General features: G+C 41.1%; 1 protein-coding gene across 2 annotated transcripts in view; it reads left to right on the forward strand.

Annotated features, from left to right (window-relative positions):
• The window catches only part of oxr1a (oxidation resistance 1a), a 172,225-nt gene that overhangs the window by 64,075 nt on the left and 81,302 nt on the right, over window positions 1-26,848 (forward strand). For both annotated transcript variants that reach the window (XM_035393192.1, XM_035393211.1), the window contains exon 3: window positions 14,706-14,908. In XM_035393192.1, the coding sequence (XP_035249083.1) occupies window positions 14,706-14,908 (203 nt within the window). The remainder of the gene's footprint in view (window positions 1-14,705; window positions 14,909-26,848) is intronic.

Genomic DNA, 26,848 nt, shown 5'->3' on the forward strand with positions numbered 1-26,848 from the left:
ACGCAACACCAAGAAGCCTGCAATTACCGTCTTTTCAAAATGCCTTACAGTGGCAACACTTTCAGCCTGCAAGTTATTCTCCTTCAGAGCATCTCCTGTAATTCAAATTCTTTTCAGTGTGCGACAGGCCATTGTTCAGGCAGAACAGACAGTATTGCGTGAGCAGTGTAGCAGAAGGTCTTTTGTCAGACACCAAGAGCCTTCTTACTGTGAACAATTTGTGGTGTTTGTGTAACAGCCGTTCAAGTGTTGAAATTTATTTCATTTTTTCCCCACCGCTGTCTTAAACGAAAAGCAATGACTGGCAGATGACACCTCCAGGGTTGGTGTCAAAATGGATGCTTGTTGTTTTGGTGCTGGACAAGGTTTCCTGAGGGCAGGGTTGCCAATAAGGTATAATCATTGTACACATAATGTAAATTACTTTTGCACTTTTTATCAACCAGTTTAATGCAGCCTAGCACTAACAGTAACCAGATTGTTGCATTTATACAAATGCATATACAGTTGTTCCAGAACAACTTAAAGCGTCAGCTTTCCTCAGCATGAGCTGATTAGATGCATGGATATGTTATGAATATGGATTTTAGTCCAAACAAGGGTTTTTTCACCAAAGCAGGGAATGGTTTGTCTCAAGAGAGACTCGGGCTGGTTTACTTGGTTTTGTCTTTAAAAAGTTGCTAATAGCAGTAGCTAGGTGATGTTAAATGTATTTAACTGTTAAACTGTCTGCTTGTATATATTTGATGCTGATTTCTGACTGTTCTGAATATAGAGATTATGTATTAATACGGTAATTAATTAAATGGTAATAATTGTTTGTACATTATACCACCTGGACTGTGGAATATGATGCAATGAGACCTGATGTAACTTCTGTTTGTTGACATTGTTCCCCTCTTACTCCTCCCCTCTTGCTTCCGCTAAGCTTCTGCTTCCTTATAAACTCTAATAAACTGGCTAATTAACATGGCAAATAGGCACAGCAGTTGTAAGTATTCTGCCAGGAATGCCTCTTGGGGAGGATGGGTTTACTGAAGCTTGGGAGCTTGGAGAAAATGGATGCCTTTTATGAGCTGAGGTGTGACGGGGTAAAGAAGAGCCCTGGCCTTGGCTCTGACCTGATACACAGACAGCGTGTGTACAGAGTAGGGACTGAGTATGTGCAGAGAATAGACGGTGAGACAGACCCGGGCATGGATTCAATAGACATCTGTTCTTTGACTGACCGTTAAATGATTAAATGGGTTTAGTTTTATCTTCCCTAATAAAGTTTGGATATATTTATTAATCCCATAAAATTACAGGCAGATTACCTGGGGTTCTCCTTTTCAGTCTACCATTTGATTGATGGGGTTTTTTTATTATTCTTTTAAAAATCAGCTTGATTCTGTTATATAATTATTTATTTAAAATTTAACAAGAATGGTATAGTTTTTCTTTTGTCTTCCCAGGTTAAAAGGCCTTTTTTCAGTGATAAATTACTTCCCAGTAAAAAATCTTCCATTAGTAAAAAATCATGACCGTCCCCTTGGGCACATTTTTTTTCTTTTTGGCACATTCTGTGGAGGTATGGAACATTTTTAAAATGAATTTCTGAAGAGTGTTCATTCCATTGTTAGCCAGTGTTATACTGATACATCTTCACTCTACATTAGCAAGAACCATCTTCGGAAAATTCAAACAGTAACTGTCCTCTTTCTTCTCCCTCTCCATCACCGTTTGCTTTTTTCCCTGTTGCTGCTGTCAATCGTCACTTTCCAAATTGCAGACTATTGCTCTCAAAGTCATGAAGAAAAACTGGAAACTTCTTGAGGACCTGTGGTCATGCAGGGTCAAAGTTGGCAGCTCCACATGTCTGAGAGTGGTTCTACATGTGTCTTCGAGGAGTGTGTAACGGACCTTGTGCGAGTGGACGTCCAAGAAGAACCATCATGTCAGCCTTTTCTTTTCATATTGGATTTTTAATGACCGATCGTTAAACAACATCCAATCCCCGTGACCTCATCAGCCGGTGACGGCACAGAGAGCGGTGGCCTCTCTGAGCTCGTTGAGCCGGGAGAACGACAGATGCCCTGCAAGAGCAGAAATGATTTGAGTTTGCGGTCTGAGCAGGTTGTAAAATATCTCGGTTGCAGGGACATGGGCTTGTGTGGTGGAGGGGGGTGCAGAGGTCGAAGCTTATCCGAGGGAGGGCTCTTCGTTAACATCTCAACATCATCCAGTCAGCCTGAGGCTTGTACGCTCGGGGCCCGTGGCCTCATTAGAGTGAGCTGCGAGTCTGAAGGTTGCACATTAACAAATGAGCCCGGTGGTGGTGAGCTCGCCCCCTGCTGAATGAGAAATCCTAATGCGGCGACAGTAGGGATGATTACAGCTCATTGACACAGCAGACAGAAATGGCTAGAGTCTAAAGGAAACACAACTTTCACTTGGTGCTGTCTGAACCCAAAGAATTAGCAATCATTGGCCTTACGATGCAAATGTCCCTGTGTAATAGGTTTGTTTCCGTTTCATGTCACTACTGAGGCCCGGAGTAAACAAGTCTGAGATTGAGGTCTGGAGGGAACAGGACACACAAAAACTTCAGAAGTCAGAAGACTAAAAATGGGACTGTTTTTCTCCAGAAGAGATGAAACATTAAGTATTGAACAGCTGATAAAAGATTAATGTTGAGAAGGGGTCAAACCAGGAAAAGAATCACTGTCCAATATGTGCTGCATTTTAAGTATATTTAGGACTTCTCAGGTAATAAAGCCTAAATACAATTCTTGTAATGGAACTGAAGTCAGAAGATCAGAAAAAAAACTGGCAGAAGATTCACTTGGCTGCTAGTGTTCATATGGATTATTGACTTGTATTTCCAATTTATTGTCTGTTATTAACCAAATAACCCTTTTATTGTTTAAGCTGCCAGAGGTCAACTAAATTCCAGCTATCATGTACTGTGAACTAGTTTTTGGTTTTGGCCATGTTCTTGGGTCAAAATGTGTAATTGGATATCTCATTCTGTGTTGAGAGTATCCTCCCAGCACCATGTCTTGCATTGTTATTGTTACTGTTCTTATGACTATTATTATGGTATTTACTGATGTTCACAAAATTTATATTTAGATTTATTGCCACTTAATGAAACTTTCTCAAATAACCTCACTGGGTGGTTCAAGATTATATTTTGGGGGAAATTATTTCTTTTCATTTTTCAGCCATCTTACTGAATCTGAATCTATTGATGAATTTGATGGTATTTAAGAATGAATCATGACATGTTTAATCAGAGAAATTAAACTCAGTCGAGGCCTAGTCACATCTGAACCAGGCCTCAGAGCCCCGCCCGTGGGGGAGCCTAAAGGACCAATGGCCTGTGAGTGGGGCGATGCTAAGAGCACGATCCAGGGTGTCAGCAAGTCTTGGTACACTGCACACCACGTGTCCCTCTTCAGCAAAGCTGACTAATCCACAGGAGTGCTGATCCTGAGACACAACAAAAATCACGTAATGACTTGTACAATGTTTCTTTTTTTTTCTTTTGCTTTTGTACTCCATGATGGAACCTGTTAGCAGAAATGAAAGCCTTTTGCTTAAGGGACTGTTTCTGTAATATTGACATGTCTCGCGAATGAATAGTGGCTTTACTTCAGAGTTAATGTTCTGCATTGTTGATTTATAGACTGGTTTTGATAAATGCAAAACTGGCCTATTTTGTAGGCAGACAATGTTAAGTGGTGAATAAATCATTAAATCCACAGTGTAATAAGACACAGTGCTGTCTGGAGCTTATGTTTGCGTGAACGTGATAAGAATTTCACTCAAACCTTGTCGGTAGCCTCATGTTTATAGATGTTTCCTGTTGCATTATATTTACGTAAGTGGGTAAAAAAGTTTTTATCTGTAAACAAAAATATGATCTCACACACACAGACACACACACACACACACACACACACAGTGTATATGCTTTCTGTTTTTGGTGTTCACTGTTGTTCATGTGGTGTCATGGATTATCAATTCTATCTCTCTCTCTCTCTCAGAATCCCTCATACACATACAGACAGACAGACAGACAGACAGACAAGCACAGTAATACTTCCAAGCCTGAAAACAGCATGACTGATTAATGTTCATAAATCATTTAAGTAGGCTACTTATATAAAGTTAATTGCTAATCTATGACAGAACTCTGTGAATGATGCAAGATGGTTTCAGAGATTCAAGTCGAGTGCCCTCCATATTGACTGTTTCTTTGTGAGCGCCATGCAGTTCCTGTAGCAATTGATTTCTGGACTTTAGTGAGCTTAGTCTCATTGTTTAAGCTGTACTCAAGTTTTGGTTTTGATGAGTTTGGGTCAGATCTAGTTTTTATGTTAACAATTCAGATCTTGACGTACCACGTTTGCAATGCACACAGTAGTTAACTTTCTAAAAGAAGCCAGAGCGTGATTCAGTTTTATTTTGGTTGCACAGCAAAATGGGCTATATGAAAATGGAAGGGGAAAGAGTACATTTGCTTTTGTGTTCTTGTATGGCTGTTAGTGGTGGCACAGTGTCTCCAGAGGTACAATTGATGATTCCAAATTAGGGGAATCATCCCCTAATATTGGTCCAATTAAATGGTTTTCTTTTCTTTTTTCATCCTCCTATCATGAGACCTTTGGACAACACCACCTACCCATTTTGACCTGTGCTGATTTGAATATGATTTTGGGTGCTTATATGTTGATGCGTAACTGTCATTTTAAATTGAATGCTTACCCTCTTAAGTCGCAGTCTGGTCATACAACCATTTGAAAGTGTTAAAACTCACGGTTTGATCTCTTTGTCTGAAGAACAAATAAAATCTATCCTGCCATTATATGTGTGACCAGTTGTGATGGATTTTGTTTAAACCTCAATGACAGAATGCTGCCATCCTGCCCTTTAGCAAGGTCCTTTATGTGCTTGTTTTTGTAAAGTAGCCCAGCTACCCCATGGGTTGCATAAATGCCTAAGGAGCACTTGCTTAAATTCAATCACAATCTCAGATTAGCTGCATTTCCCCACTGAAGTGCCTTCCTTTGGCAATCTTTGAATTATTTTATCTCTGATTGGCCTCAAGGTGATAATATCTCAGCTAGCACATTTTCGATGTAAATAAAGCCAAGTTCCTAGCATATAAAAAGCATGCTCACTCAATACATCTGTTAAAAACATTACTACTAAAAATCTGTCTGTGTACCAAATTATCGATATCAAAGTAAATCTTCAACATGGTTCACAGAAACTAAACAAATCATATCCCAAAACTATACTACCCAAATTGTCCTACCCTAAATTAAGTCAAGTAAACTCAAATGACCTGGGTCTCAATGAAAACATCCCCCTGTTGCATGATTGATTGTAGGGATAATTCATTGGAGCTGGCCATATGTACATATAAAAAACTATTTCCAGTTTTATGCCTGCCAATAAGAATGTATTGTTTGGAAAAAATGCAATGCATGCTCTACCTAACAGAAATAGCAGAGAAGCGAAACAATCGGCAAGTATACTTAAGTCATGGGGCTCAATTTCCTGGCCGCCACATGGCGTGTTGCTAGCCGTCACACTGGCAAAGTGGTATTGTCAGGGATTTTGATGTGCCTGAGCCACTCTGTAATTTTGTGACTTGCCGTGCTCCAAAGTGGGAGGAGAGCCACAGATGAGGGCATGTATCAGTCAAGATTGAGCAGTGTACTGCACTATAGCCTGCCTGCTCAGGCCAGGTCTCACGACGAATTGCTATTTTCGGGGCTTTCCCATGTAATGAGCACATCATCATAGTCTATTCAAAAGCCAAAAAAAAAAAAAAAATGACTTACGTATAAATTCCACTAGCGGGAAAAATCTATACTTTGCTTTTATTGTTCATTGTTTTTTTTTTCTTGTTCATAATTTAATTAATGTATTCAGTTTTTAATTGTTCTTATACTGCACTGTGGTCCCGGTGGTACTGTGTTCCACTCTTATTCTTACATCCATCTGTAATGAGAAGAACAGCAGTAAGCGCAATTTGAACTTGAACAATCGTTTCATTTTAATTACATGACTGTAGTTTAAATAATAGGCACATGCAAGCTACATGCATTAACTGCATTTCTTATCTCCATATGCCATTAGGTTCTGGTAAGTGCTCGGATCATAGATTTTTTAACCTAAACTGCATAAGTTAATTCAGTAGTAACATAAATTGTCTATCTAACACTTTGGCATGATTAAATACTAACAACATCACAACTGGATTTGGAAAGCCTACCGTACGTATTACTTTCATAAACAGTCTAATGGTCAACTGAGCTACACAGAAGGCATATTGTTGCTATGAGACAAGCCTGTTACCAAGAGCACAATTCTGGCAGTAAGGTGATGGAAAACTGTTCCCATGCAGCTTCTTTTCTCCATAAGACACCATGGCAATATAGATTATGAGGCAAGACACAAATGATGGTGCAGGTAGTTATTTTTAATAGGGCATTTAGGCCAAAATGCAGGGTGTCCACAGCAATGGCCATATGGCCACCATGTAATGGTGGCATGCTCCTGTGATTGATGAACATCTAGCATCTGAGGGCCTAATAACCTCGTGTGTCAGGCAGTTAACCTTACTGTTGTCTGAGCCTAGCCAGGTGAATACTCCAATGTGAGATGTGTGCTCAACTTCCGGGGATAGGCCTATGATTTGTATAATAACGGTTAGTTGCTACTTACGATGAATCATGATGTGGCAGTGATTCAAGCCAACCATTGATCTGTAAGTTAATACTGGCTAAAACTTGCTAGATTACACGATTGCAGGAAGGTGCCATCAAAACTGCACCTTCCTGTTTCATTTAGAGTTTCTGGAAACAGATGCTAATGGTGTTCAAATTGTGCCTTACTGCAAAACCAGGGCCTGGACATCTAGCAACCTGGATAGCAAAGGGTCCCCTTAAGTAAAAGTTTGTATATTTCCAAAACCTTCATAAGTAGGGCTACCAGTTTGTCTCCCCCTTTTTTCACGCGGTACTTCAGTTTTCCGTCAGATAGAGGCTGTGATAGACTCTTTGTCAAGCCACTTCTCAAACAAGTATCCCATTTGCACCACATCAATAATCTAAGTTGATAAAGTAATTTCCACTAATGACGATGAACGAGAGTTAGTACCATGAAGTACCATACAAGAAAACAAGGGGAGACAAACTAGTGGCCCTACCTATAATGGTTTGCATGGACTTTTACCTTCGGTAACCCCCCAAGATCTTATTCCTCTTAAGTGATCGCAACTTATGGCTCGGAATAATACATTATTCACTTGAATTGTGTGAAGCAACACTCATTCAGTGTTGTGCCTGTATGAAAACCAGTTATTACATCCTGCTATATAGAATGACTAATTTACAATGTATTCCCACTAAATTAAAATAAAAGTAATAATAATATCATAATATTGCTCATGTTCACAAATGGCATGCAATATAAATGTCAATATAAAAATGGCTTATTTTAAAAACATAATGGTGCAGATGCCCACTAATAAATGGAAACTTAAGTTTGTTTGAAGTATAAATCTAGAGTTGTAAATCTGTGTGGTTTTGAACAGAACTCTCATATTTTTCACAGCAGAGTTGCTTCATTGTGTTTTCTCACTGCTTGGTCCCAACCTAAAGCCTTCAGTGATGCACGGCCAACAACTGTCAGTTCTGCAGTGTTTGTGTAAACGGATCCAGCCCATTAATCTGGATGTGATTTCATTTTTGAAGCTTCAACCGCAGGAAGGCTTAATTAACTGCCCACGCTGAGTGAGGGGGCCTGTCAAGAGTTGATCACAACTCTCTTGTTTAAATAAATGTCTGTTATTGTATAGGAAGGAGGGCTAGCATGGAGTAATTGAAATCTTTGAAAAGTACTTTAAAAGTTATTGAAACCTTTTGTTGACTTTTTATTGAGTTTGTTCACATGGTTGTTTGAAAATATTTTAAGAGAGGAATGACTTCTTATGTATTTTTTTCACCAACTGCAGTCTTACTTTGAACCCTCCACAGATTTAATTGGCCAGAAAAAAGTTACAGTTACTAATGTAACAGTCCTGTGGTCACAATAGAGTAGAATACCTCTCAGACTTTGTTTCACGGGTAATGGATGATTGAATATCTGACAGTTCTGGTTGGATGCAACAGCGTACAGATATATTTTCAAGGCATTTGACGTCCTGTACGCTTAAGATAATTTCCAGTCAGTGAATTGACATTTGATTTCCCAGCAGGGAGCAGGGCAACTGTAATGGGAGCATGCTGGGAAGGGCTTCACATAGCTTGAGAAGTTCTCATTCCGCTTCTTATCTCTCAAGGCCTTCCCCAATCCTGACTTATTTTCCTTTCTCATTATTTTAGTTTCTGCATTTTTCCAACATTTTTCATGAAGGACCACCTGCAAACCCTTTAGACAGTATTCAAATTCCTGTAGATTGCTGTGCTCTTTAAGAGAAATCCATTTACCAAATATTTAGGTTTTCACATAAAGGACAAAATCCATTTTATACTTTAAACATTATATTTTGTTGAATTTTTTTTGGATCTGCAGGAGTGTTTGGCAGCATCTGAAGAGTTCTGCATTTTACCCAGTTGTGCTTGAGGCACATTCAAAAGACAGAGCATTAGAAAGCATTTCATGGAGAGTGTAATGGGAAGTGAAGTCCGGTCTCTACCTCCCATCAGCCCTTTTGTGAAATGCTCCGTGACGCCTTGCCTTTTGACTGTAGCGGTATTTTAAAAGGCTGCAGAATCACCCACATTTTAGTGAACATCTAATTGGTGTCCATTAAAACATGTGATTGAATCGTGCCAGAAGGCTAGCAGGTTGTCCTTCTGTTTGCTTTTCTAATTTTAGTTTTCCTCATTTAAGTGGTAGTCTCTCTTATGAGTTTTACACTGCTGTTGATTCCAAATTCGAATACCTCAAACCTTTCCCATCAGCGTTTTCCCAGAACGACTAAATTAAAGGGGCAGGAATTTTAAAATGCTGTTTCAAGCTCAGATCACAGACACCCAGATGAAGAAAGTGTGTGGTGTTTTAAGTGTGATCAATGCTTGCGCACTCTTTCCCTGCTTCCCCTCTGGGTCTTCACTGTACTTATGCAGGGCCTGAGGAAAAGGTATGCTATTTCTGCCATATGAAGCAACCGGGTAGATCCCATAGTCACCAAGGAGCACCATGACTGGCACTGCTGTAATGGGATGAGCAAGGCATTGGAACAAGTGTTCCTTCTCAGGGTTGCCAGTTTGACGCATTTCAGGAGCGCCCTCTTCATAGGGCACTTCTAAATGTGTGCAGGATTAATGAGGGTTAATCAGTTTACATGACGTACAGAGAACTAGGTCGCTAATTAAAAGAGTTCACAACAAGCGGTTCACTTTGGGACATTGAGCTACCCTACCAGTTCAACAGCATAAGACGACATGCAGTCACAGGTGTTTTCTATTCAGTTTGGGAGGGGATATCCTAATAACCCCCTTATAAATAAGCGCAAAATATACAGTGTCTCACAGAAAGATATTGGGGCTGAAATCAACATTGTATTAGTCAGATTAAATGCGATTAGGCTATTCCTCATCCCTCCCCTCCATTTTGGAAATGGGTCATTGTCTGACTGAGATTCACCCTCTTAATCACTTGTGAACTCTTTACCTAAACTCACATCCCTTCATGCTCGTCTGGGTCTAAGTATGAGACAATTAGACCATGTGGTCCAGTCTTTCAGTCTCCCCAGCTACCTTATTTGGTGGCAAAAATGTGGACCTGTCCAAGATCAATTTTTTGTCCTTAGTACTTGGAGGAGAAGAAATAAAAAAATAGTCACACTATTGAGTGAAAAGAAATCAGATTAAGCAAATCTATCACAATTGCACAACGTGTCACAGAGGGATTCAAATGGAGCATGTAGTCTCAACAGCATCCTCTAGGGGTGGAGGGTCATACAATGCTTGGCTTACAAATTTTAAATTCCTTTGGCTGTTTGTAAACTACTTTTAAAATCATATTCATTCAAAAATTAATTGCTTCAAATGTGCAACCACGAGACACTGTAAAATTAATTTGCGAATAAAGATTGAATTCTGGAGAAGAAAAAAACAAAATCTGCTCCTGAATCACTGGTACCATGAGGGACATTAGTTAATGGTATAGGGCATCTTTAGTTTACAGCACTGGGGAAATAATACCAAATATCCCCAAATGAAGGCCTGTATTCATTAAAAAAATGCAGAAATACGCTACTACATAATACATTACTCTCTATCTGTCAATAAATGGGTAAGTGGTAGTAATTCCATGGTCTGAGGGACATTTTAGAAAGTAAATGTCTTATGTTTTGAGCAAGCACTGATATCAGATGTTTTTTTTTATTGCCTTGCCTTCCTGTGTTATTTCCTTTTGCAAATTTGTAGTTCACTAACTATAGCTATATTCACATAGTTTATAGGATAAATGTATAATGCTACAGGTTTCATTGTGGATACAAGATTGGTTTTGCTCATTTCCTTTAATAGCCTGCCTGTGTATCAAGGCCACAGTGACCTGGAAACAGACCTGTGTCAAATACGTAGTTGTTTTGGATTCAAATATTTTTCTATGCTTTACTGATCTTATCTGATGTATTGGAACCAATTAAATACTCTCAAAAAGTGCAAACCCCACCTTCTGGTCATATTGGCAGGCTCAATTACACCAAGCAAGATCAATAGAGCACAGAAACATATTTGAATCCAAAACAAATACGTATTTGACTCAGGTCTGACTGGAATAGGACTTTCTTTGAGGTGCCATATGTGGCAACTGCGTATTTTTATAGCACATCTGCGTATCAAGGCCGCAGTGAACTGGAGGTTTCCTGTCTGATATGCTTATTAAAGACTCATCACATGCAAATTTATGGCACCTCAAAGAAGATACTTAAGTATGTTGTCAAGATCTTCTGCAAACTAAAGAAAGATGTGGCATGTAATGTGTAGTTCTTGAATTTTGGCCTAAGCTGAATATAAGAAGTCTTGATTTATTTTTTGCCATTTTTTCTTGTTTTCTTTTAAATTGTAGCACTTTAATGACTTGTTTATAGACTACTACTTTTGAGTTTACTATTTTAGAGACAATACATTTTCTCTTTGTCAGCTGTGTTTCACTGATGCATGTGATGCTTACCAGCTAACAAGTCCTTACAATTCCAAAGTATTGATTTATTATTCATATTTTTTTCTTTTACTTTATAGTGCTTGTAAAACTTGTTTAAAGACTGTACCACTTTTAAGTTTACCAGACAATTTTAGAGACACAACTACATCTCTTCTTTAGTTGTGTTTCACTGATGTATATATGATGCTCAGCAGTCAACAGGTCTATCTTAGTCAACCAAACCTGTTGACTGAGATATTAAGAAATCAAATGCTATCAGAATTAGATGAAGGGGTATGTCTCGGCACTATTGCTAAAGAATGCATTTTGGAAAAAATGTTTGATCTAAAAAATGTCGCAAAGTGTGAGTTTTAGTTGCACTCAAAAAAAGCCATATGTAAATTTGGAAAAGTGTATGATTAATCTTGCAAAAAAATAATTGCGAAAGGCAGGGCAGACCGCATTAGTCATACCCAGCATGGTTACACAGCAAACATGTTCAGAATCAGAATCAGAATCAGGTTTTATTGCCAAGTAGGTTTACACATACGAGGAATTTGTTTTGGTCAACACACCGAGGCAGCCATCCGCGGCGCCATCTTATTAGATGAGAAATGAGAGAACAGGAGGAAGGAGGAGGAAAAAAACAGTCCTTTCAATGAAACAAAGAAAAACCTCAGCACATAGCAACATCATAAAAACATTACAAACTTTAGAACAAAACTCGAAGACTTGCACATGTGGTAGGGGGTAGGGTGTCGGGGAGGGGAAGTGTCGCAGCACAGACACTGGGGGGAGCGTGCAGCCGCTGAGGCGCATCGCATCAACCCTCAGCAGACTGCACTGTAACGGGGGAGGGAGGGGGGGTGGGAGCCAAGAAGGCGTTGAGTAGGAGGTGGTGTGTGTGTTATGTATCTTCGTGTGTGTGTGTGTGTAAGTCCATGGACTTCATCTCCACCACAGTCTCAACATTGTCTCTGCTGTCTGATACTGATGACGAGGACACGGCCGTTGCGGTGGAGACGACCTCGAAGAGTCCTGATCCAGAGACAAAGTTCATAGGAGCAGGGAGGTGGGGGTAGGGCCGAGCATCTGTCTGCATAACAATCCAGGAGAGTGGAGAAATATCAGCCTTCCAAGGCCGATGTGGGGGAGCCAATGAAGATAAGGATTGTTTTGGGTTCAGGCAGACTTCTGCATTTTTCGTCTACCTTTAGTCCTGTGGTTCTCTCAGCGTTGTTCCAATCATCCGAATTTGATGGCCCATTTCAGTGAGCCGAACCAACAACTTCTCCAAGTTGGTATCCATCATGCGAATTTGCGATCCAATCGCATCCAGTTTGCGATTGAGCTCGTAAATCGCTTGAGTCTGAGTGTTGACAGCCCTGCCTGTTCCCTCTATGGTGGACAGCATCCCAATTAGTGCTGCCAACGCCTTCTGAACTTTGCAATAAATCAGGATGCTGCCAGCTCCAAACAGCAGAAAGCCTGTTATCATAATTCCAATCAAGTAAACGTCTTCAACATCCTCAATGGAAAGGATCGACAGGCACACGACCCTCCACTCCTTCCAGAAGTCCATCGTGTATCCGGCTGCAAATGTTCCATCGGGGCAAGAGGGCTCTCCCTGACCCGTGATTCTCGTTGAGAAAATACTATCAGTTGCGTTGAGAGACCAGTTGATCAGATCCATGATTTTAGGTTTCGGAGAGAAATGCAGAGAGAGGCTCCGGATAGTTCAGACAGAGACAGCACAAGACAAGAGAGCAGCAAGCAGAGGCTGATAAGGGCAGGGAGGGAGCAGAGGGAAAAAGCGTCCGCCTTCGTTGAGAGCAGGAAGCGATCAAAAGTGTATGATAAAAAAAAAAAAGTGTATGATTAATCTTGCAAAAAAATAATTACGAAAGGCAGGGCAGACCGTATTAGTCATACCCAGCGTGGTTACACAGCAAACATGTTCAAATATACACAGTTTAAAAAAAAAATAATAATAATTATCCACATCAATATAAACACATAAAACAGACAAGAGTTAAGGTGTTTTGGGTAATGCAGGTCTTCTGCAGCTGGAGTTTCCAGTTAGGAGGGTGGGTCAGATTTCCTGAAGGAGGCTGAAGCACGGTACCTCTACCCTGTTTCGTATCTTTACTTGCACCTCTGCTTTATTTATTTGTATTTTTTCCATTGTGCACTTTTTAGCGCATCACTGTGTAATCCTGTAAGGTGCATTAGGGAGCTTCTACTCTCTAGCTCCCCAGGGGTGGAAAGAACTCCCTGTTCCTCTACGAACCACTCAGTTATTGCCCATCATCTTCTGCAGTGGTCTGTAGATGCATTTCTTCAGACTGTACCTGGACTATCACTGCTCCTCAGGGCACTCTATAAATATAATCATTTGTGTCCTTCTAATTTGTTCCTGCAGAACTTTCATGTTACACATGTACCTCCATCCAGCACTTATATTGCACTTGTATTGTTATCTTGATGTTGTAGCTTGTCGTCCTACTCCTAGTTTGACTTACCATAACTTGAACTAGCCCATGCTTACTGTATGAACTGGACTTAATGTGCTCATGGCTATGAATAACCGTTACATAACAAGTATTGTACCTTTTTATCAGACCTGTGTTTTGTAGTTTTAACAATGACCTTCAGCATGCACTTATTGTACATTCCTTTGGATAAAAGCACCTGCCAAATAAATGTAATGTAATGCATTAAAACTGGGCTCTACTTTTAAATTCCACCCTGCTTTCTGACATAAAGAGTGACCCAAATAAAATCCTAGTGGAACCAATAGATAACAAAGATAATGGGTCACTGGAAAGGAGATGTATGTTCGGTAAGCATATGTTGAAAACAAATGCTCAAATGTGATCCCAATTACTGCTGGTTTGTTTATTCGGTAATTTAACCTAGGGTCAATGGCTAAGAGAGTGTGATTGGTGTGATTGCTTGTCTGCCCCTTGATTTCAATGTTTCTATATGCACACTGATAAAACCACCAAAATTGCCCAGAGCATTTGTTTTTGAGTTGAAAAGTGGTCTGGGTGGGTTTAAACTCAAATTATTTAGTAGCAAATTAGCACAGGTTCAAATGTTTATTTATAATTTTCTGACACCTCCCATTGCACTGCCCAGCCCAAGGGGAAGCAAATGCCTTTAATGCAGACCACAAATATTCAATTTTCACAGGAATTAATTTACCAGTTCTACTAACCCCCAGGCATGTTTTTGCTACATTTGTCACCACAATAAGACAAATTGCGTACAGATTTGTAGGCTGAAGATAAGTTAACACTGAAACGCAAGAACATGAATGTTAACACACGGTACATGCGTATGTAGTGGCAGCATGCCACGTACCATGTGGTGATGTTAATGCTGGGCACCTTATTGCAGAACTCACATTGTCACATCGTGTTTGTGCTCGGTTGTATTAGCGGTTGAACTGCAGTTTTGCTTGTTGGTGCAATTGTCTGTATCCTGAAGTTTTCAATATGTGTGTAACTGTGTGCCGCTGTTTGTGGTTGTCATCATTTGGACAGATTGAAGAAGAAATCCCAGTCGGTGGATATCGCGACGCACGGATACTCCCCCAATCTGGCAGCGGGACCTCAAGCGTCGCTGCTCAGCAGGGCTTCTCCACCTGTTGCCAGGACAACCACATTCGCGGTGCAAGAAAACAACGCAACCAACTCCCAAAGATTTGGCCCCCGATGCGGCGAGCTACAGCGATGCTACACTATAGGTAAATGAGATCCGTTTCTTAGATACCCATTTCCCATAGCATATCACTGGTTTTGACTGTGGAGGATAATGTTCCCAAGGGTTCCACCTTTAGGAGGTTGCATTCAGATCCACATCCAGTATATCTTGTTCTGAGGAGCCTGGCAGCATACTGGGGTCAGCATTGATTCAGTAATTGCTAATTAAATGTTCTAACCACATTCAGCTGCAATGGGTGTACAGTAGGCTTCTATCAAATTCCTTGAGGGATTTTTGCTATTTGAGAAAATTTGAGTATTCTATTTTCCCTTCTGTCTTTAAGCGGGGCCATCTGACATTTTAAGGGCGGGGTCTCTATCAGCCCCTTCCCCAGCCTACTAGATCTGGGCCTGGCTGTGTCTATTGTTCAATCAGAAATTTCCTTTCAGTCGTCCTTCTTATTCTGCTTTGGCTGACCGTGATATCATTGGTTCTTGGGAGTGTACAGACAAGGCCCGCATTACAAAAACAACAGATACAAATCAAGAGATGGATGTTAATGGAGTTCAAAATGGTAGAATTATAGCTTTGGAGAAGTTTTCCATTAGAAGAGCTTTGGAAAATGTCAAAGTAAATTGAATGCTATAAGGCAGAAATTGGGTATCTTGGCCTGTACGACAGTTTTTCTTTTGAATTTTCCAGGCTGAATGGTTGCCCAGAGTTTTTATGTGGCATTGAATGCCAGTCCAGCACGGAGTCGCTCTCGAGACTCGTTTCCATCAATAGTTACTATTAGTGCACAATAGGAGCTACAGGAATCCTTTTGCCTTGTGAAGAGCCATTGATTCTTTCTCCCAAGAACCCGTTCTGATATGAAATAAGCTTGTCATGGGCTAACGCAAATGTATTTCTGTGTTGGTGCCAGTCCACCACTTCCTCTCTTTGGAAGACTTTCTTTCTTTCATTCTCTCTTTCTCTCTTTGTCAATGTTTCTTTTCTTTCTGTTTGAGTGCGTGTTGCATGTGTGTGTGTGTGTGCGTGCGTGCGTGCATGCGTGTGTAATTGATATTCAGCCAAGGTTTCATAAAAGCCTTGCTTGCTGATACAGCCTGTTGGCACGTACACATGGCCTGAAGTGAAGTGCAGATGGCCTGACTGGCTGCTCAGGTAAGGGGAATGAAGCACAGGGAGAGTGAGAGGAGACCTTTTCCGGCCCAGAGGTGCGCTAATTAAACATTAGCCCCCTTCAGGAGACTGCAGTGTGAGCACGCCCCAGCAGAGAACAGTGGGTCTCCAGGCACAGGAAAAGTAATCAGAAGAAGGAAGGCTCACGTCCTAACCGCTCGCCCCTCTGTGATTCGGGGCCCCGGGAGCCTCTCCTGTTGAGCCGCACAGGTCAAGGATGGAGAGCGAAGGCGCTTTGGGTATTCCGTGCACGCAGGACAGCTTGACTTTGCCCGCACGTTGCGAGCTGTCGACGGAGCGGCGCGCGGCTATTGAGTTACGACGGCGCAGGTGTTGAGGTGAACGCACGGCTGACGCTCGAGATGCGGCGAGATCCTTTACGGCCACTTACCCCGTCTGCACCTGGGGAAGAACACGGGCATCGTCCCCGTCTCTAATGGAGGGTGCGGTCATACCAAGGGCACACCGTGGGGTGCGGGGCGGGGGGTGGCGGTGGTGGTGATGGGAGAGGAGACCGGGGATTTAATCAGACAGTTTGGAAGCTTGATGAAGGAGTGACCTCATAAAGATTTGACCCAGATCTGAATTGCATATGTGTCTTTGAGCCGTTACCTTGGTCAATGTCAAAGAATGCCGTTTATTGTGCGGTCGTTTCTCAGGGAAAGCGGGCGGAGGTAAACAGTGGCTGCAAAAGCGGTCGTACCCAACCTTCAAACGCAAGATGCTGTGAACGACGGTTGTAATATAAGCATGAGCCAAGCATGTCCCACAGATTTCACCTCTGAGACAAACCTTACGTTAATATCTATATCTGTGTTAATTTCTATGTATAATGTGTTGGTGATTTGCTGATGTTTCAGTCAACGCCCCCCTCCCCCCGTGATAGGTGAAAACAAACTACCGGAGGGATCGATGTTGATTGTCAGCGACGCTCGATAAAGAGTGCTGGTGTGCAGAACTGTGGCGCTCGGCAACGCGCGGGGAGTGCTCGCAGTCTCTTCATCTTTCGCTTTCTGCTCCCTCCCTTGCTAAATGAAAACTATTGTGACCTGCACTCGGAAAGCTGTAAAGGCCATCGCTAATGGTTCTCTCGGAGCTGTTGAAAAGCGGAGTGCAATTGCTTGGAGGAGTCAAAAGCAGAAAGGTTGTTATATGTCAGGATGCCCTCTGTGAGCCTGAAAATAGACCTCTCCGTCTTTAGATCCAGGCGTTCAAACGGTAGAGGGTGTTTTTTGTTTTTTTTGGAACTGTTCCGCCTCATTGGCGCTTTTACAGATGGTGACGCCTGACGCCTTTTAATCATGCAGTTAAACCAGAAGAGGCAATCGTCCATCCTTTCAACACTTCACTTAACACTGTATTTGAAGAGCGTTACCTTCAGGCGTGGTACAGGACTGCGGGATGCAATCAATCAGTGCAGTCCCAACTTCTGCGATGGTTAGAAAAACGGTCATCAATTTTATGAGTAAATAATGATGTTGCCATCAGCAAGCCGGGCTGTCTCTGTGACTGTAATTAAAGAGTGAAATATACCCAGAGGAATTTGTATAATAAGTCAGATGCCTCCAACCAGAGTTAGAGCACCTTTCACCTGTTCTGTAAAGAAACATGTGAGCATTTTCAGGCACAACTCCACTGAAATTGCCATCGACTTTACATAACAGGCACTTGGGGGGGGGGGGGGGGGAGGTTGAACGTTACGGGAAAGGAGGTGAGAGATGGTGCTTCCTGAATGAGCTGGGCTGCTCATACCTTAACAGGTATTGTGCTGTCCATACAGGGGAGTGAAGGGGGTTGGGGGGGAGGTGCTACAGGCTCCGCCCACCACCTCAGACAGCTTCACATCCATTCACAAAGGGCAGGCTTGTCACCCTTCTTTCTGGAAAGTACAGTGGCAAACAAAATGATAAGAACCACAAAAAAGGTTCTGGGAAGTTTTAATTATCTTCCTTGTGCACCGGAATGATGGGAAACTTGTCCGAAGAAAAATCCCGCAAAGGTCATCACTGATAGAAGCAGACAAGCTGCAAAATGAAGATATTAAGTATCCATCTCCGTTTATTTAAAGCCAGGTGGGAATCAAGGGCGTTCGTGCCTCCGGATCGACTTCCTGGGAGGGGTGGGGGCGGTTGTTGATTGCTGTCTGAGACGGATCGGTGAAGACGTTCTCTGGGGGTAATATATCTGTCCTGCAGTGACAGGGTGAGATGTAGTGCTGTAACTCGGGATGAGCGCTGGGCCGAACACTGCGGGGCTGTGCGCCTGCAGAGCAGACCGCAGCAGCGCTCTGATTTACGCGGAGTCGCGCCCAGGCCTTAGCTCACAGACGCTCATCTTAATCCTGGCTACCGTGCTTTCTAAAACTTTTCTTTTTCCCTACTTTGCGGGGGAAAAGGGTGATGAGAATGATTATGCAACGGGAATGTCACAGCAGCAGTCTTCTCTAGGGCTGTGTGTGCGTATGTGCCTGGCTGTGTGTTGGACTCGCTACGCTGTGGGAATTAAATATGCCCCTGGCACCATTGGCGGCAATAAGGATTAGGGGTTTTGGTGTGTGTGTGTGTATGTGTGTGTGTGCGCGTGTGTGCGTGCCTGTGTTTGTTACTTCTGTACTTCTGCAAACAGTTACAATTCATATAATTTTGCTTCTTCTTTTTGCTACTATAGATTTATATTGCAAGGCTGTACTGCAGTGTAAGCATGTGCTGTCTTCGTCAATAAACTGAAATAAATGTATTAATCGGGACAGTTACTAATTGCCGATGTGCGGCTAGAAAACAATTTATCAGCATTATTCTTTCCTTTCTCCAAGTTTACGTTTGTCATCTCACTAATGGCACGGGTTTGCAGTTTTGTGTTTTTCCCTCTCTGAAAACACTTTCTGCCATTGCCTTGTCAGCAGAGCTGTCCCAGAATGGGAATCATTGTCTTTTCATGTGCATTTGTGGCACTCGAGCACTGGAATGGAGTCCGATTGCTAGTGGAGGGAGGTACCACAGGCAGAACCAAGGGCCCTGAACAGGATGCCAGAAAGGGTTTAAAAAAATACTGAACATGGTAAATGTATGACTGAATTTATGGTGATTTTATTGTATATAATAAGTTTATATTATGATGTGTCTGTGTCACACATAATTTCAATAATATGTTAAGGATCTAGCTATGTAATGCATTACATGAAATTAAATATGACTGTATAATGATTAATTTTTGAAGAATGTATGAAAATATTTTTTTTAATTTCATTTAAGCAATATATCAGTTCATATATTGTTATGGGTGTGCTGCACACATACAGTAGAGCTGTAATTTTCAAGTTCAGACATGCAATGTCCATAACCCTGACCTGACTTTGGTGGTATACAGTATGACATAGTATATCTGTGTATTGTGTGCCTGGCTATATTTTCCTTCTTAAGAGAGGGACCTGAATGAAGCTTGAAGGAATGAGTTTGTAGAAGTGTGTGAGCATGAAGTTCGCCTGACAGAGATACAGTGTTACTTATCTTCCTGTAGCAAAACGGAGGAGTTAATTTAAAAAGATGAACATGAAGGAAAGAGGCCTTGCTGCTTTCCTTGCATGGCAGTTCAATCTGACTCACTTGAGATAGCGCTGCCATATCTCGGAAGCCTCCTTGTCATGCTGTCCAACATTCCAACCACAGATTTAATCCAAGACATGTTTGTGACTCATTAGGAAAGTTGCTGATGTGCTTTCTTTATGATTCTCTTGTGCTTTTATCTCCATTTCCTTCTATTAACTTCCAGGCAATTCCTGTTTTTTATTGTCGTTAGAGGGCAAAATACAATATGTTCATATGTGTATATTTTACGTATTATGTTCAAATGAGCTAGTTTCATTCAAAGCTGTGTTGAGCATTTTCAAATTGGGTGGGTGCAAACAATGCTCCAGAAATGACTAGTGGACCAGATTAAAATTTTATTGGATAGAAAACATGGACACCTCATGATATGATTGAAAGTTGGATAATGGTTGGATAATGTCGCCCATTTTAAAATGGAAGAATTGCGTTCAGAAATCTTATGCAGCTCATGTTAACATAAAACTTGCCATGGGGAGTCTTGGGGCCATGCCGTGGAATTTACTACATAAAATTTTTTTTTGTCAAATGACATTGGATCTTGGTGTCAATCGATCAAAATTGGGCTTGTTGCAGATTTTGAAACCATGTTCAACCATGTTCAACAGAACGACTACAGCCATGCATGTTTTCACCCCAAAATGATTTTCTCAGTTTGCTGTGTTGTATAATCAAATTAAAATATATTTACATGGGATTTTTTCCACTCCTAAATGACTACAGTATATAATTTCAAAATTAAATAAGTATTTAGATGTCCTCAGAATGATAAAATTAAACACCTGAAAATGACTGAACTGATAACAATTCACCCCTAATGACCAAGATGAGAAACTGCCTGTGAAACTTAAAGATGAAGTTGTTTGGCAAAAGCTGGAGAAGGTTATAAAAAGATTGGCAAAGCATTGGAGCACCATAAAACCCACTGAAACAAAATTGTAAAAATATGGCACAGCCCAGACGCTCAATCAACCCAGAAGATCAAGCTGTCCTAAAAAAACTGAGCATCCAGACAAGAAGGGCAATTATCAGAGCTGTGACGAAGAGGCCAGCTACAATAGTGCAGAGTTCACTGACTGAAACAGGAAGTCAACAATCTCTTCAGCATTTCACAGATTTGGTTTCTTTGGGTGAGTGGCTGGACAGAAGCCGCTACTGAGAAAGGCCAATACTAAATCACACTTGGAGTTTGCCTGAAGCCATGTGACAATTCCTTAGACCATCTGAAGGAAGATTTTGTGGTCATGACCACTTTGGAAGTCTAAACTAAATTTCCAAGTTTTTCCTTCACTGAAAAAAAGTTTTTGAATAAAATTAGATTTTGTGCCATTAATAGTTCTGGCAGTTCTGGGCACAATTCTACACAGACCTCAGCATCTTTTGTGATGATTCAGTGGGGTATCATATGGTATGATCATCATATGGTATTCTTCACAGACTTGTCCCAAATTATTTTTTAAAATAAAGAATCAACCATTAGACAGGAGTATACACTTCCCACATTTGAGTTATTGTTAGTGTACATTTTTGAAACATTGAAAAACTAGCATTTTCTCCAAAAGTGTTACCACAGTTCATACAGAACTCACCCACAATTATTGTGACAGCAAATTAAAATGAATGGATATTTGTACTCTTGTTTTAGTTTTACTGTTATAAGGTAGTCAATGAAATTGTTCTGTTCCTTTTTCATTTTTTAGATCTGATGCATATAATAGGATATGTATTTGTCTGTTCAATGTGACCAAACTCTTTTATTACTTCTATCATTAGCAATTTACACTGTTGGATCTACTACACTGAAGTGTAAGTGTTGGGATTACAGCTGCAATTCTGTGGTTATCAGTCTATTCCCTTAAACTGTTCTGCATCTTCTCATCAACACTAGCTTAGAAGTTTATGAAAGATAGAACATTATTTTTTTTCTTTTGTATTTTCCTCTTTAGTCTCCCTTTACCTCTTCTATGTATTTATAGGGGTTGTGAATCAAAGACTAAGAGCAAGAAGCTGTCTCAAGGAGAAAAAAAGAACATCAGACTAATACTGCTTTGCACAAATACAGCTACCACTTCAGAAGACGGTGGCATCGCACATGCCAAAGGAATAAATATTCCACTTAGAATGATGGGACAGACTAAGTGCGCATGCACATGTTAGATCTCATCAGGAATATCAAGGTAGCCTGACCTTCACCAGGCATAGGGTACAGAATGTACTGTATACTGCTGGGTGTTTATCAACAGGGAGACCCAAGGGAACAGTGGCATCAGGACTTTGAGTTCCTCATTAATATGATACAAGTGTAGTTATTGTTAAGGTCATCTAGTATATGAAAATCACTGCGGTACCTGTCACACCTTCAGTGCAGTATAAGTGCACACACTCCTCTGGTGCACTCACTTGTGATCAACTTACTACTTTATCCACTGCAGCCCGTACAGTAATATTACAAGGGGGCTCAGTCAGAGGAGTAGTGTACCTCACAGACAATATCAATCCATGGACTAACTAATGTAGCGGTAACCGGAAGAGCCCTGGCCAACTACAACCACCGTGGAGAGATTTGGCCAATTGTGTTCCATTGCTGTTCCTAGTTGGCTGAAGACATAGCTAATCTCAAACCTGTGACTAAAGGGGCCCAGGCCAAGCTCACTGGGATCGCCTTTACAAAGTGAACCATTCAGTTACCTTTTGAGGATCATTATTACCAAACCACTACTTCCTTAAATTTGAAGACATTTGCCCAGATGTATTCTGACTGCTATATTTTAAATAGCAAAAGTGGAAGTGAGCAGTCACTGAAAGGCAGTCACTGAAAGGCACAAAAATGTCACACAACCAAAAAATTATAACAACTGATGACACCTTGCCAATTGTGAACAGTGAGTATGGATCCAGGGTATGTTTTCATGCTGGCAGATCTTTTTACAAATTTTAACAGATTATTACAAGTTTTCATCCCTCTTCCCTACAGCTTCTGCCTGACAGACAGGTAAATTTGATTGACATGAAATGTGGCCAATCTGCTGCTTTTGATAACTGTTATCCCATTTAGGGGTTGTGTTTGTATTGTGTTGGGGAAAGATGATTTTTTCCCCTCATTTTAAAGTACATAAATTGCATTTGGCTCAGAGGCTCACGTTTGAGGGCAGTTATTGTTTCCTCTCTGGGCACGACAAGGATTCACGTTTAACCAACTGTTTCATGAAAAGTTCTTCCAGGATGAACCTAGATTTTTACAAGTGGCAAAGGTGATAAAAGGGTGTTTCTTGCTGTGATCAGAGCCTGATATTTGTGCCAGTGCTCAAAGTTGCCTGGGAGAAATTATGTTTCTGAGAGAATACATCATCCCTAATGGCGAGAAGGCAAACTGTGTAACCAAAGCAAGGAATTATTTAAGAATTATAATTAGCTCTTGTCCAAGAGCTTAGACAGAGAGGGGGACACACACTGATTTGGAGACTGGTCAGCACCAGCGGCACTCAATGGTGGCAATCGCACTAGGCTATCCTACAGCCATGCCACGGCATGTGTGCGCCTGCTACACCATGCCACCAACAACAGGACCAGCATAGCTTGCAGACAGCAAGACAGGCATCCAGGATAGAGAGAGCGCGGGAGAGAGGGGCCCGCCACGAGTCATTGGCCTTTCTGAGTGGTGACTCCCCTCGCTTGGCCAGTCCCAGCCAGGTGTCTTGCATGCAAACATACGTTGCCCATACAGGAAGCAGTCCCAGGCCGCCGTTGGATTCAGAGCATTTTAGAGCTCCAGGCTTGACCAAAGGCTTGAAACAGATCCAGCTCTGTAGCTCTCACATCGCGTGCCAAGGCAGGCCTGGTGGCTCTTTGTGAAGCTGCTTCGCAGGCCTACACTGAAGTAGTGGGGGAATTAGTCCTGAGGGTGGAGGCTCTTTGTGCCCACATTCTGTACAGCTGGTCTCAGGTACAAATTCTCCTCAATGGACAGTGTGTATCAGCCAGAGTATGGATTATTTCTTGAAGTATGTTAGTTAATTACTGTACAAGATGTACACATTTATGCAAAAAAATACAATTATACATCAGTTGAAGTTCTTTCTACTTGGTTTTTTCACATGCTGGACAAATAAATGTTCACTATTCATATTTTAAATATTTGGAGTGCACACTTCTCGTGTCTGCATTGTTTCAGCAGCGCTAAATGGAGACCCATGGCAACGGCACAATTTAACATTCATCCACCCCACCCCTCAAGAGAGAGACAAAGAGAGAGAGAGAGAAGAACAGAGAGAGAGAAGAGAGAGAGAGAAAAGAAAGAGAGAGACTCTGGTAAAAGCCCGTATCCGCTTTTACAAAAGGTTAATTGCCTTGCTTTACTCTTCTCCCGGGAGCAAGGGTGTAATTTTGATCTTAACTTGGTTACAAGAGGAGACTGCTGCCTCCTGTTTTTCCAGGGCTTTGACATGGCTGTCATCTCATCATGTTCCCTCTCCTTCCCACATCCTCTTCTCTTTCATTACTGCGCCACTTCAAACGCCCCAACTTGTATAAATATGTATGGTGTAAAAGAGGATTCTGCTATCATTAATGGTGAGTTTGTTCATTTGGCCTTCTTGGTGTTCTGTCGGGGACTGATGTGCTTTGCTTCAATGCAGAGAGCGTTGTGAGAGTTGTGAGGCGAACGCAAGAGTTGTGCATGCACAGGGCACAGATTAAGAACAACACAGCAGGTAGCCATCAGTCCAGATGCCAGGGAATGGGAAACGGTTGATGGAATAAATTTCTGTCCAATGTCAGCCCAGATTAAAGAGCACCATGGACTGAGTTGTTTACAGTTTGAGAGAGATGCAATAACAAGGTTAAGGAGCGCCGCTGTTAAACCGAATTAGCCGGACAATGAATCAGAGGGGTTCTCTGTTTCTGGAAGAGTGGCACCCTGCTCCCAAATAGAGCATAACAGTCATGACATGTTGTTTTGACATGGCAGCAGTATGACAAAGGGGAACGAGAGGCGAAAAGTATGAAATTGGCAGTCATACCCATAAACCCCATATTAAAACTTGATTTCTCTGGGTCATCTCATTTTGTATTTTGTATTGATGCCGCGGTGCAAAACAAAGGACGCCCACAGCCCCGGCGTATTTATTGGCTAGAGCCTGACATCAGGCAGACTCGTGGGCGTGGCCCAAGACAGCCTGGAAACGCAGTTAAATTCATGGCACTGCCTCAAAGGTAAGGACACCAGGGGAATTCACCATGGGCTCCCATGATTCATTGCCAATGCCGCGGAGTTTATACTTTACCGTGCAGTTAAAAGCCTTTTGTGTTCTCCTCGGTGCAGAAAGTTGAATTTACTGCAGTGTACTTAGAAAAATAGAAATAAAAATAAAAAATAAAAAGTCCCAGTCGTAAATTTATTGCCAGGCTGTATAATTATGTTGACCATGAGGCTCTCAATGGGCCTCTTCTCATTGTGCTCAATTTATAAATGCCAGAGCAGGAGTAATCCCACAGTTTCCTCACTTAGTTTGGAAAGCACTCTGGCTGTTCAGAGGCAGGGATTGATTACATATATCTCAAATGAAGAGTAAGCAGTTTTCCGGTGTAGCCAGGCATGGCTATTGATTCATTTTACAGCAGGGGAAAATAAGATCTGCCAGTCTAGATAACTGTTGATATTTGTTTTAGCTTTCCTCATGAATTTAGGAATTTATTGGACCATATTACTGAAAATGGCCCCATTTTTGCCATGTTTTCAGAGCAAAGATGCAAAGTTATAAGACTTGTTGAAGTACAGTAACCTCAAGATGCATTCTTTATGCACCTTTATAATTGTTGATTATTTTTGCAACCATAATGTTCCATGTATTTTTTAACATTGTCATAATTTAATAACAGTCAGTGAATTTCAATTTGAGAATTTCAGTGAATAGTCAGCCACATTTCAGTATCTCCAATGCAGTGTTTAAGTATGGCAGTGTGTTCATGATAAGCTATATTCCTTTGTTTCAAATTAATTTTAGTGAAGGTTCCAAATCTTTTGGTTGAGTTTCATATGTTTCTGGATTATTCTTATATATCAAATATTCTTTGAGGGTATTATCTTAGCCAGTTTTGACTTAATGAGTTAAAGAGAACAGGAGTCATGCTTTCATTTACAGAAATCTTCTCACTTAATGAGTGCCTTATAACAAAACTCAGTGTGTATACTGAATAACATAGTGCTATATTATGGCAGTAAAGCACAGTCCTCTGATATAGACTTGAAGCAGCCATTTTAGTTTAAGAAAGAGAGACAGTGAAGGAACAAGGCAAATATGCAGGATATTTGGACATACATTAAATGGCAAAATGGCATATTTATTTGACAGATGCTCAATGCAAGCTGTACAAAGCTTACAAAGAGGATGTATGCAGGAATGAGTAAAATGCTCACCTGGTAATTAGAATGAGAATTTTTGCCTGTGCCACACTGGTTGCTAGGTGCATGGATATATTTGCAGCTGGACTGTCAGTGTGAACTTCAAGCCCGGTGGTTGCTTTGTACTTTGTTCTCAGAAAAATGCATGTGCCAAATTGTTAAATAGTATTAAAAATATATATACATACATATATAAATATATATCCTTATTTCCCTTTGATGGGCTGTTTTGAATTGTCTTCCAGTGTGGTATAATTGTTTCCAACCCATTATATTTCCTACTTTTCATTCTTTGCAAGAACTGTATGTGCACTGTGGATTTTTGAAAGCCACATAAAATAAAATGTGCCTGATGCATTTCTTAAAAATTTTCATTTTCATAATTGTACAGTTATAAAGGCGTTTACACGAAATATTGCCTAAGTTTCAAAACTTAACCCTAACTTCACCGTCTTTCACACTGTTAAAAAAGCAAGCACCCACTTTTCTTTCCCCACAACAATATCCAATTCTGATATGTACAGTTTACTGTCCATCAGTCACATATGGCAAGCGATTCGAGGTACTCAACTATTTTCTCCCCTCTCAAGCTCCCCCTTAAAAATCTTTTTATCATAATAAATATGACAAGTCCATGCCACTGGGCAAGATTTACCATGTACTATTTTATTCAGCAGGAAGCACAGCTCTGGGGAGAGATTTGGTGTATGCCAGTGTAAATAACTGTCAACCTGCATACACATGGGTCAGTGGTTTCAGCATCGACCTTCCATCTCATTAAATGTGCAACTTATGA

The sequence above is a fragment of the Anguilla anguilla genome, chromosome 1, assembly GCF_013347855.1.
Source record: "Anguilla anguilla isolate fAngAng1 chromosome 1, fAngAng1.pri, whole genome shotgun sequence".
Taxonomy (NCBI): domain Eukaryota; kingdom Metazoa; phylum Chordata; class Actinopteri; order Anguilliformes; family Anguillidae; genus Anguilla; species Anguilla anguilla.